Source organism: Strix uralensis, chromosome 4 (genome assembly GCF_047716275.1).
Source record: "Strix uralensis isolate ZFMK-TIS-50842 chromosome 4, bStrUra1, whole genome shotgun sequence".
Taxonomy (NCBI): domain Eukaryota; kingdom Metazoa; phylum Chordata; class Aves; order Strigiformes; family Strigidae; genus Strix; species Strix uralensis.
The window spans coordinates 34,266,507-34,279,445 of record NC_133975.1 but is presented as its reverse complement, the minus strand read 5'-3'; the positions used below and the strand labels follow the sequence as shown (position 1 = coordinate 34,279,445).

The 12,939-nt window shown below is 36.2% G+C and overlaps 1 protein-coding gene across 3 annotated transcripts in view; it reads left to right on the top strand.

Moving 5' to 3' along the window:
- Positions 1 to 12,939, top strand: part of FGL1 (fibrinogen like 1) — a 33,176-nt gene that overhangs the window by 8,065 nt on the left and 12,172 nt on the right. For all 3 annotated transcript variants that reach the window (XM_074866307.1, XM_074866305.1, XM_074866306.1), the window contains exons 3-7: positions 2,340 to 2,520; positions 4,986 to 5,145; positions 7,197 to 7,294; positions 8,235 to 8,323; positions 8,881 to 9,068. In XM_074866307.1, the coding sequence (XP_074722408.1) occupies positions 2,340 to 2,520; positions 4,986 to 5,145; positions 7,197 to 7,294; positions 8,235 to 8,323; positions 8,881 to 9,068 (716 nt within the window). The remainder of the gene's footprint in view (positions 1 to 2,339; positions 2,521 to 4,985; positions 5,146 to 7,196; positions 7,295 to 8,234; positions 8,324 to 8,880; positions 9,069 to 12,939) is intronic.

Here is a 12,939-nt window from a genome sequence, read left to right as displayed (position 1 = left end):
TGTATAGCTATCAACAACTGAAAAAGATTTTCAAGGGAGTATTCTTAAATAAGATAGGACTCTAGGGATATTAAATGATTGGCTGCTTTGTTTGTTCTTCTAAAAATGTTAGTGTTTGGTAAACGTGCCTCTTACTTTACAGCTCCTCCTTGTGGTCAAGTATCTCAATGGTTTCTCAGGACCTAGTAGCAAGCAGACAGTTGGGAGTCTGCAGACACACCTGCTGTCAAAGCAGCCTGACATGGGCAGCCCAAACCCAGAGAGGCAGTTGAACCTTCTTCTCTCGAACAGGCCAAGGACAAATTGCCTAGTCCTGCCACGTGTATATTCCCCATTCTTTTATTCCACCATGTATATTAGATTGCAGTTAAGTATGAATTAAAGCAAGCATCTGATACACTTCAGAAATACTTAAAGCAGAGGCCTATGTTCAGGAATTGTTCTGCAAAGTCTGATCATCAGATTTTCCAGTGTGACTAAAATGGAACATGATGGCTATGAACCATTTTACTGAACTCATGGACACAGATTCTTTTATCTTCAAATACTCTCTTGAAATGTCTCTAGTTCATTTGTGTATTTGTTGAAAGTGAATTGCATCCTCTCTAGTGAAAAAGCAAAGGGGCCAGCAACACTTCTTTCTATCAGAAATAACAGGTCATAGTCATGACACAGTTTATATGGATGTTCCTTGACAGTAGCAGAAGTTCCTCTGCTTTTTAATTAGTCCCACAAATCAATTACAAAAAAAAAGCTGCATGTAGCAGAGTCATAAAATGCAAATTCTAATTAATACTGTTAGTTCAATTCACAAAGTTTATTCCTGGAGTTGTGGGGAATGGTACTGCAAGGTAGTCATTCTAACCAAAGCTGTGTTTGTGCTGCATAGAAACATACAGAATGGTATCAGCTTTTCAGATAAAATTTTTTAAAATCACTGCAGAAAGAAGGCGACAAGAAACATTTTGGGGAGTGTTCATGGAAAATAGGTGAAGCCTGAGCATGATACAAATTAAAGTATGCGGATGTCACTGGAGATGCACATCAGTATGTCACTTCAGATCTCTCTGTAGTTCAGTGTGATAGGGCAATGTTCTAAGATATCAGCTCCTGCATATGGATTGCAAATGTTACAGGTCTACATCCTTAGCTCATGTAAAAAATGTTACCATATGAATAATGTTGCACCAATTTAGAACTATTGCATATTTGATCTTGCATATCAGATGTTCAAAAGGTTGCCCTCTGATTTTGCTTTATACAGTGCTAGTTGTGCTACCATGCAAGCACCATAGCTAGTAAACTCTGCTTGCTCATATAAAATTGCAGACACAATGTTACTCATGCAAAACCTTATGTCAGATTTGTAAAATGTATGATAAAACTCCAAAGGCTTTTTTCTGCATGTTGAAATCAAACTTCTTTAATATCTATTTGAAACTGTACAGGCTGTTCTAATTTAAGCTCCCTAGATTGGGTTCTGTTCACTTTGGCTATTTTACCATAGTCATTAATCTAAAAACAATTATTTATTCCTCTGTGTACATTCAGCATGTCAGAATTTGGAATAGTTATTCCAGCTCTCTTGTCATGTGTCCCTATTTGCACCAGGGTAAAATGAGTGCTAGGCATCACCATATCAGAATTGCCACATTTCTCACCCACTCTGCATGGCAAAATTAAGTGTACAAGTAACTGCACAATACTGACTTTAAGTTTGTAACTTTTATTTTTCATGTATATTCGCAGCTTCTTAGGGACTATTTATTTTAGCATGCCAAAAATGAGCTCGAAACTTTACAATATTTATGTTGGCAATGTTAAGATTCTTATCATAAGTGTGTAATCTAAAAGCATTTGAAGAATGCACAATGTAGTTGAAAACATATCAATGTGGACTGTTTAACACTCTGGGATTTTAGAACCTTCACAATGTTAGTAGGAGGCCTCACTGGATAGTAAATCTCTGTACATGGCAGGTCATAGAGAACAAGCAATCTTTATGATAGGGTCTGTAAAAAATCTTTATGATAGGGTCTCTTTTTCCCTAAAATCCCCTCTGCATGTTTGCAGTGAGAGCTGGTAGATACAGCCACTAAAGAGAAGGTCTCTTTGCAAAGCAGTTATATGTTTGGTCACTCTGTAATATACGAAATAATTTTAAATAGAGGTAGCAACTGAGGTAGAAGTCAACATAGTGTCTCTAGGAGATTGTGACCAAAATGTTTTATTCAAGTTAAATTTTATTTATGATTTGTTTAGGGTTTTTTTTTTTGTGTCACATGTTAAACGTGACAAAAAAATGATGGTTTTACAATAAGATATGTTTTCCTCACCAGGATCTACAGAACTGTTTTCAAGAGCAGATACGACTTCAGGGCCAGGTGAGGCTTCTGGAACATCGTGTGAAACAGCAGCAGTTAAAAGTTGTACAGCTTTTAGAGAAGAAAGAGATTCAGTACAGTGACAGAGGAGATGAAAACAGTGTCATTGACTTGGGAGGAAAAAGGCAGTATTCAGGTTAGAAATGAAGCTATTCTTTTCATTTCCATTCACTGTAATGATACGCAGAAGCTTTAGCACAATTGGGCCCATTGACTTATTGTTTTAAAAGCTCATAGAAAATTGTCTGTTTAAAACACAGTGTTCAGCTTTTACCTAGGCCTGCTTGCCACAGGGAAAATTGTTAATGTTACATGGTATAAATCAAATCAGGATTGAAGCAGTTTATTGATTTATTAGTAGCGCATAATTAAAAAAGAGTGAACAATAAATTCAGAATAAATATGAGCAATACAACAGATAAAAGCCAATAACAGACATTTACAAAATGTTAATAAACAGTTACAGATTTCTAAACACCCTTCTTCGACTAATCTCAAAAAGTTCTAACACACAGAGTCAGTTCACATTCACACATTCAGAGGGTTGCGTGGGTTACAAGCACACACCAACTCTGTTCCAATCTGTAAAGTCCCTGAGACATCCATATTTACATGCATAAGCCTGGCATAGTGATATTTGCATCTCACTAATAATATTCTATATGTTGCACCATTTTGACTGAGTTAGGTTCAGCTCAGGACATCTCAGCTTCTAAAATACTGGTTTTAAGTTGTTTTTGTAATCTCACCAGCATTCTGGTAGTGAGCTGGTCCCTCTGCAGTGGAAGAAGGCCAAGTGTTTTAGCCTGTAGTAGATGGAGTGAGGCCCAAACTCTTAAAATAATAAAACACCATCCAAACCAATGGTTGGATTGAAAATGCAATTTGGGGGTCTGATTCTTGGGTGGTGTTCATTTCTAGTTGTCCAGTGCTAGAGAGTCTAAACTTCTATAATTGTTAATAGCCTTGTTTGAATATACTTGTAGTGTTTATACTGCTAGAGGAAATCACAACATATAACAAGGCATCAAATATAATAAAGCACCATTAAAATGAAATTAAAAGCAGTTGCAAGTCTGACTTTAAATTTTAGCTGTATATTTATTTATGTATTCAGCATCCTGGAATACTTTTTTTTATTATTATGACTGACTCATTTATTACTGGAAAAGATTATTAAAACCACATTTAGCTGAAAGGTATTTGTCCTTTCTTAACATATGCCTCAGTTTATTTTCTTAAAATGTGATTCTAAATAACAGATCTAAGTTGTTCTGATTTCTGATGACTTTTTTTCCCATTATTTTTTCAACTTTCCTTATAGGTTAGGAAATGCTTTTCCCTGTTGATACTGCATTATTTCATTCAAACTGCTGTAGCATTTTAATGTCAACAGAGCTGGATAATTTGGGGTTAGATAGTGAAGGAGAAATTCCACACTATATACACCTGCTAAAAATTAAAATATGATGAAGTGTTTTGCTAACCTACTAAGAAAATAATGAACAAGAAAAGCTATTTTCTATAACCCAATCAAACACTCTCTAGAAAGACAACTTAGCTGTTATTTAAATCATGTTTTCTATTAGAGTTTAATCAAATCCTGGCATAGCTATTTGTTTCCAGTATGAAGTGTTTATTTTCTATGTCTAATCTTCACTGACACTTTCACTGAGAAGAAATATAATAGTTCAGAAAGTTCCAGACTGGCCTGGAAGTTTAGCCAACACGTTCATAAATGTTTCAGGGAAAATCTTACAGTTAATCAGCCCTACCTTCGCCAGGAAAAACAGAAATGTTGAAAATTATATGTCTTTCCTGTATGACTGCTTGATGGTAGATTACATATAAACAAAGAACTCCTTTCATTTCTTAACTCTTAGAGGAAAAAAGATAAGATTATACAATTACATTGCTGTTATATTTTCATGAGCTCTGAATTTTGTCATTGCTGTAAATGCTGATTAGTCATTAACACCAATGGAGAGCAGACTGTAAATGGTATCAAACCGAAGTGGTATCATTTTACACATATGCTGCACTTTTTGGGGATAGTCTTCTATATATTTTTGCACTTCTTTGGTACAAGGGACAAGAGTAGCAGGTCCAGCAATTGTTTCCCTTTTCAAACACTGGTGATTCCCTACTCTTGTTTTTGGCAGTTCTCCTGTGGACTTTCTGGACATAGAAGTACACGTTTGTTTTTAAAGGTTACTGTGTGAACAGTATGTATGTACAGAAGTTATATGATTGTAACAGGATTCTAATGTGGATTACACCATTGTAAATTAGAAGTGACACCACTTAAACCAGAGGAATCATTTTGCTAGTCAAATGAAAACAAAAATGATAGTATTTTATGGTAGAAAAAGATTCTTTTAAAGAAAATAATTACAGCTCAATAAAGTTTTAAAGCAACACAAATAGAAGTAAACGTGCAAAAGTCATGAAAATGTGTTTGCAATGGTATTTCACCTGTATTAGCCTGGTTCATATGTGACTCTTGTATGACATGACTTGATTTCTGTTACTGACTTGATTTCTTATTTTGCCAGTAAGTATAGGACTAAAAGACCTGTCCAATAAATGTTTTGTAAACAGATTGTGCAGAAATCTACAATGACGGCCATAAGCAAAGTGGATTTTATAAAATGAAACCTATCCAGAGCCCTGCTGAATTCCTTGCCTTCTGTGACATGTCTGAAGGGGGTGGTTGGACTGTTTTTCAGAGACGTTCTGATGGCAGCCAAAATTTTGATAGGTAGGTACTAGACTTAGTCATTAAAATTGGAAATAAAGTGGAGAAACATTAAACCAGATGGAGCTAAGTTAAATCTTAACTTTAGAGTTACGTGAGTAAATTGTTATCTCAGATAAATGGGTGGGGTAGCCTCCAGATGAGATACCACTTCTGGCTCTGTCTCTCTTCTGGGAGACATCTTTTTCTGACAGCTTGTGCATTTTACATGAGGACACTTCAATGTCAAATGCATTAACAATTGTTGGAGCAAGAACTCATAATGACAAGTAAAGGACTACCTTGTCTTTGGCAAATAGTAAAAATCTAAAAAATAAAAATGTAAGGAGTCTGCTTGAACTAAAATACCATCAGCAAACAAGTATGAGAGAAACCCACCACAGAGTAATTTATAGCTCATGGTAAAATGCCTCCAGGAAAGGTAAAATGGGTGAGAACTTGATCTGTGGACCCTAACCTCCTTGCCTTTGCCAGGAGTCAAGCACTTTTGGGAAAATTCCAGAAGTGAAATCTTTGGTGCTCTGAGACTTGAACATAAAAGACCACAAATATTTACAGATATTAGAAGCCACAAGAAGGTTTTTAGAACCTCCACTTTTCTCAATTTACTTTTCACATATCTGTATCCTTCGGTGGATTTGTGTCTTACCTGTCTTTATAATTTCTGTAACTAACTTTACAATACCCTTATGAACTAGAGAAGCGATCCCCAGAGAGGATGAAAAACTGCAATCGAGCTAAGAAAACTTTGCTCTTCTTATTTTATAAAATATGGTCAAGACAAGCTACAGAAGCAATCTTTAGTAGTTTACAACTATTACCACCATACATCACCCATTCTTCTTCTTCGCCAGAGTACCAGCTATTTAAGTCACAGAGGCTGCTTTCTCTTATGACTGCCAGTCCACAGCCTAATACTTTCACCCATTGGTTGAAGTATGTTTGCTTCTCATCAAGGAAATAGATCATATTTTTGTCTCTGTTAGAGCATGTCATGAAACCAAAACCACTGAGAAAGTGTTTCAAAGCCAGTGTAGACAGGGAAAAGATTCAATGCTTTCAGTATACACATCAATTCTTGAAACTCTGCACCAGCATGAGTTAAAAAATTGTTAGAATCAGTCAATAAGTCAAAGCTGAAAACTGCTAGCTAATACCTCAGCTTACAAATTATACAGCCAGCTGCAGGACTTTCACAGCTTAATCAAATCACAGAAAATAAAGAAACAATGCTCGTGATACGCCTACACATTCACTTAGATCCCCTGGGTTTAACCAGGAAAAATGTTTTCACTTTGGGTAAATTGTGCTATACCAGAGATTGGACTGAGCTCATGTGTTTTCTCCTGGTCTTAAAATCTGTTAACATTAAATGTACCTCTTAGGACTACTCTTTGGACTGGGATTCAGTGACCAGTGTAGTGTGGGATTCAGCCCTTCACATGTGAGAAATAGAAATAATTCTGTGAAGATCAACAATATAAATAAGATAATAAAGTCTAAAATATTTATTATTGCTCCAATATATAATGAACCTACAAAGAGTTCAGCAGAAGACTACCAAGATGATCAAGGGCTGGAGCCCTATGAGGACAGGCTAAGCCTGGAGAAGAGATGACTTCAGCAGAACCTAATAGTAGCTTGTATCTACCTACAAGGAGGTCACTAAGAAAACAGAGCAGTGTGAGACCTCATTGAGTAAACAGACTCTTCAGTGGTGTCTGGTGGGAGGACGAGACACAAAGTACATAAGTTGAGACAAGAGGGCTTCAGACTGGATATAAGGAAAACTTTTTCACCGTGAGAACAGTCAGCAGGTTGCCCAAAGAGGACATGCAGTCTCCATCCTTGGAGGTTTTCAAGACCTGACTGGACGAGCCCTGAGCAACCTCATGTGGTCTCATGACTGACCCTGCCTTGAGCAGGACATTGGACTAGATTAACTCCTGAGGTTCTTTGCAATTTGAATTATTCTGTGATCTATGGTTGTATGATAAAATAAACATCCGAGCAAACTTGGTTTTTTGATAAATTAGTAATTTATTTTTTTTCAGAGTCTGGACTGACTATGAAGAAGGCTTTGGAAATTTTGTTTTGCCAAATGGTGAATATTGGCTTGGAAATAAAAATCTTCATTATTTGACTAATCAAGGTAAGATCTGTATTGTAACAATAGTCTTCTATTGTTTCTGTTTCTTTGCTCTTTCTGGGCCATTTTTTACCTTTTTTTTTTAGCATAAATCGTGAGTTCTGCTGTTAGTCTTCATGAATTTCTCAAAGTTTCGGAACAAAACACATTTGAATATATGTTTTCTAACGAAAGGTTCAGAACTGTCATTGGGCCAATGGCATGCAGGGACCCCCTGAAAAGCGGCAACAGTAGCCTGTATAGGTATACCTTAAAAGAATTGTCGGCACCCATTTCATTCAGCATCACTAACAGTCCAGAGTCAGGTAGTGTGCTGTACCAATTCATTTAGTCAGGGCTTTACATGGCTGCGTAGGCTATTACATGAAGGTAAATCTAGGCCTGTCCTGTGGATGAGACTAGTCTTAGAAAGCTATTTCCATCTTTCTGATAGTCACTCAATATAAGTTCTGCTTTGCTGTAGAATGCTGCATATACAAAACTTACCCATTGACTTAGCCAGCTAATTCATATGGAAATCAGTGCCACCAGGATGTGGTTCTAGTTTAACTCTTTTATCTTCAGAGTATAAAAATCTCATTTTCTTAGATGTACGCTTATTGATTGATTCTCACTGTCTTTTCATTACCACCTCAAATACCTAACTAAAATATAAAGCCTGTAAGGCCTTTTTTTTAGACATTTTTTGTCTATGCTCTAAAATCTGCATTAGAATAATTATAAAATTTTCTAAGCTGAATCAGGTGAATAAAGACAAAGAATAGCAAGACATGCTTTAATATGCATAAAGAAGATAAAACCCCATAAAATATGCTGTGATGATAGAGATAAGATTAATGAGAAAAACATAGTATTTTAATCTTCTACTATAATACTCTGTTCTGAAAAGTAGTGAGATAGGCTAGTTTAACGAAGATAATTTGTGTTGTTGTTATTTCTTAAGGGAACTATACTTTAAGAATTGATCTAACTGATTTTGAAGGAGAACGGCGTTTTGCACAATATGCAAGATTTGGAGTTGCAGGTGAAGAGGTAATAAAATATTAAATAATGTCTAGAGATTTTAATGTAAATATGGATTCTGTAGATAGACAATAAATGTACGGATTCCTAATTTTCATTAAGGTTTGTGTAGAACTTATCATATTTACTTTCTTAATGAATGCTTGGAATTTTCAAATATGTAATAATAGTGGTTTACATTGATACATCAGTTTTACACTTTCAGTGAGATGTATGAATCATTTGGTTTAGCAGACATGGATAAAAGTGTTTTTCTATTTTTGTTGATATTACCAACAATAACGGTACATGAAGTTCTGATTTGTTAATATGTACTGCAAACTAACTCTAATATTGTTTTATTATGTCATTTATACATAAGGTTATTAACAGATTTTACACCGGTAAGCATCTTTACACCCTTTCATTATCTATTACACAATGTTTAAATGGTATGACATTTTTGAGCATAAAAATAGTAGCAAATGAAACAGATTAGTTTCCTCTTTGTGGTTTCACTTTCTGACATGCTAAAGGTTAAAGACATATTGGAACTTTATGTTCCCTTTCTTCACATTTTTCACTAGCAATCTTATGAGATGAGCTGTGGTGAATACTCTGGTACCGCTGGTGATTCCCTTACTGGTGGATTTCATCCTGACGTAAAATGGTGGGCTGATCATCGAGGAATGAAATTCAGTACTAGAGACAGGGATAATGACAACTATGAAGGGAACTGTGCTGAAGAGGAAAAGGCTGGCTGGTGGTTTAACAGGTATTTTGACTTTATATCAGTACTGTCAACTATTCTGCTTCACGCATATTCATACAGTAATAATATATGGTAGAAGATAGGATTGGCATTGTTTATTACATTTGCAATCTGTCCTTGACCCCTGCCAGAGATCTCAGTGCTGGTAATACTGAGACTCGCTTTAGAAGGGACAGCACCTACTGCACAGCTCAAGCTGGTCTGTGATAATGGTAATTTGCCATAGACTTTGGTTGTCTTTGTTATCAGACATTAAGGAGAAGACAATTCTGCCCCTTTAAGGTAACCAGTTTTTACGCAAGTAGGTCATGTAGAGTTTGCAGATGTATCCCTGTTGTACTTCATTCTTGCATTTCTCCTGCATTGCACTAGACCAGATGTGGCAGTGCTGCAGAATAGCTGACAAGTTAAGCTAGTGCCAGCTTATTAAGCTTCATTTTTTTCACCTCATATCACAGCATCTCACTCTTGTTATTCCTTCTATATCAAGATGGGAATGCGTCCACCCAGTTTCTGTCAGTGAGTATGGCTGGACTGAGAGGAAGATTTTTTTAAATAGGGTTCAGTAAAAGAATTTTTAAATCCTGCTTACGTACAAAATACCAATTGAAAAATAAAGGATAAAACTGGTAGCCTTAGCACTGTCTGTACAGACAGCTGTGTTCTTTCCCTTAATTAATTAGATAAATACAGCCGTGAAAAGAAACTATACAATCTAGCTATGTAATAGAGAGGTTTAAAATACAACTCAGGGAAGCATACTACTCTCATTGTGATCTCAGTTCACTTGGCAAGCGCTGCCAGGCTGGATCAACTCCATTGTTTCTCTGTGTTGTGTCATACTTTGTTTCTGTTTTTTAACTCCTCATTTTCCAAATTCTATTTCCATAAGTAGCCTGTGATCACCTTAGCTGATATGATGTAGCTATTAACTCAATGTTTCACAATTAATTACTTATTGTAATACATTTTAATTCATTTGCATGGATGGTGAGTCAGCAGAATGTTTGAGACACATGGAAAAAAATCACATGTATACAAAGGTTTTTTGCAGTTCTAATGAAAGGTAAGATATAAAAGGGAAAGGCAATTGTGTTGGAGATCCTTCTCCCATAAAATCAGAACTTTTGTGGACTTAGAGGAATATCTAGACCTCAAGTAGCATAAACCTCTGATACCATGCCATGGAGTTCATTAAGAGTGAATCAGCAATCACTTTTAGTCAATTGCATACATTTTTTGCCTGTTAAAACTTTTTTTTTTTTTGGTAGTATTTGATTGGTCTGGAAAAAAGAATGATCCCTTTGCAAAAGTAGCTGTACAGCAGAACTTGACAGTTATTAATACCTTGTAGTTGGTGCTACATAACTACTAAAGATAGCTGTCTCCTACCAGACTAGTTCCTATTATGGCTGTGTAGCTCATGCTCTTAAAGTGACAGTCTATCTAGATAATGAAAATTAGTTACTAATAGTGTTATTCCACTGCCTTGCTAGTGACTTTTTTATGTTAAGCCTAACATAAAACTGAATCCTGCAAAATACTAGAAAATGTCAGTGTCCTTAAATCCTACCCAAAAGAACAGTACTGGCAGAGAAAGGAAAGCACTCAGAACACGTATTTGTCATGCACAGATTAGCACACATAGAAGGAATTAGTGCTCTTGGCTGGTTTGTACAGGAGCTCCCAGCTATGAAGGAATTTTTTATAGACAGCTCTATGCTATCTGGACTAATGGAATACAGAAACACCCAGATAATATGAATACCAAGGGATGTGACACAAGTGAGACCACATGGAAGTAGCTCAGAACTAGTTTAAAGCCACTGGTCTTGTTCCAGCTCAGCACTTGTTATCCTGGACTTCTGTTGAAAAATGGCCTCTCTGCATTCTTTTGTAATCAAAGCTCTAGAAGAGATTTTCAGCTTGGATGCAAATCCACAGAGCTGGGTTCACTCTGGTACTACACCCAGGTCATAAGCTTTCCTGCATCTAGTGTGTTGCAAAGGTCAGTAGGTTTATAACTGGTAAAAGAAGAGCTAACAAGTCTAGTTGGACATGAGCTTATTCTCTCCCCAGCACTCCCAGTTCTAGTTACACCATGCATGCATGATCACAGTGGATCTGTGAGGCATCAAGTTGGGGCCACAGATCTCACTAACTCAGGCTTCCTGCCTCACCAATCATCCTCGGGACAACATAGCTACATCCATCTGGGGCTGTACTGGAGTCAGTAAGTCCAGGCAGAATTCAAACAGTTCTTCAGGGAACCAACTCTTATCTCTCTGCATCTGTCACACAGTTAATATATAATTCAGATAAAATGTCCACAGATAATTCAGAGTTGACTGTACTTTTGAAACTATTGCAGTGCAGTTTTTTACTTTAAAAATTAGCCTATCAGAAAGAAAGAACATAGGCTAACTTTAAGGTGCTTATTGACTTGTGAATAATGAATGTTGCTTCAGAATATCATATCAATAATCACACACCAGTTGTTTCTTTAGTACGTCCAGTTACTTCAGACAGCATCTAGTACTGTATATTTTTGCTATTAGTGCCTCGGGCACTAATTAAGAGTTGTTACTGGCTCATGTTGCTGTTGACAAAATCATGTTTTGCCTGCTTCCATCAAAGGAAGTAAAAGAAGGGATTCGGTTGATCTAAGTATCTCTTAGCAACTATGATTCTTCTAATGAAATCTGTGTTTTGATTCAAAGTGGACAGAGTGCCTGCTCAATGCAGAATTTGTATGACTAGAAAGATTATGTCAGCTCTGATACATAAGTTTGTCATTCTCAACCACAAAGTCACTTTTGATATGTGCAGTTTATAAGCTTTCAACCAACACATTACCAAAATTGAGCTTAAAAATTGTAAGCAATAAATAAGCCTATATATATATGAGAATTTTCCTATGTGGATTTTATTACAGTTTTTCAGTTCTCAAAAACTGTTGTTAATGAAGTGTAAGCAAAGCCAAAGAGACTAAGTTTTGCCAGTAATAATATCCATAAGGTTCATTTGGACTGTTTTCTGTTTGCTTATTTTCTGAAGTCTGCTTTTGAAATCATCATGGTGTTTGACAGCTAGATATTAACAACATTTAAAACAAAGCACTGGACTGGCAGATAAACTAAGCCAATTCATTACAATATGCTGCAGAAAAAAACCCTGTTTTGCTCTCCATATGGTCACATAAGGATCTAAACTTCTTTCTTGTAGAAACCAACTGATTATCAAGGTTGTGCTGGTACCTTTTCAAGAATTTTGGGTTTTGCTAGGGGTTGGTTTGTTTGTTCGTTTTAACCACTGTATTTAATAAACTGTAATAGCATTTCTGCTTCAGTGTGTTAACGAACAAAAAAAAAAAAATGTACTTCATATAGTCAAATAAAATGCCAGCTCTGATGATCCAGTGAATTGGTATACATATGTTTAACTAGCTGTCAGATTCATCTATTTGTAAATAGAAGTCCACAGGTGAATAGGCAAACTGATAGTGGTATTCAGGTTTTGTCATATGAAACACCATGTGGAGTAACTGCAAAACTTCAGAGGGGCTACTCTGGAACACCAAAAAGCAGAACAGCGTTTCTTTCTCAGAGTTATGCTTGGTGTATGCCCTGCTGCCACATGTGACCTGGGCAACTCTAGAATAATTCTCCACTGAAACAGATTAGTAGGCAAAACTCAGAGAGCTAGTAACATCAGAAAATGTGTGGAAAGAACAAAAAGACCTTTTGTTTTGCAAGAAGCTAAGAGCACTTGCAGTTCTGCCCTAATTAAATTGTTATTGTTTAGGTGCACTTAAGTCCACAAATGCAAATTTTTGCAGCTGTCAAACTGGGCTTTTATCAACATGGCGAAATTT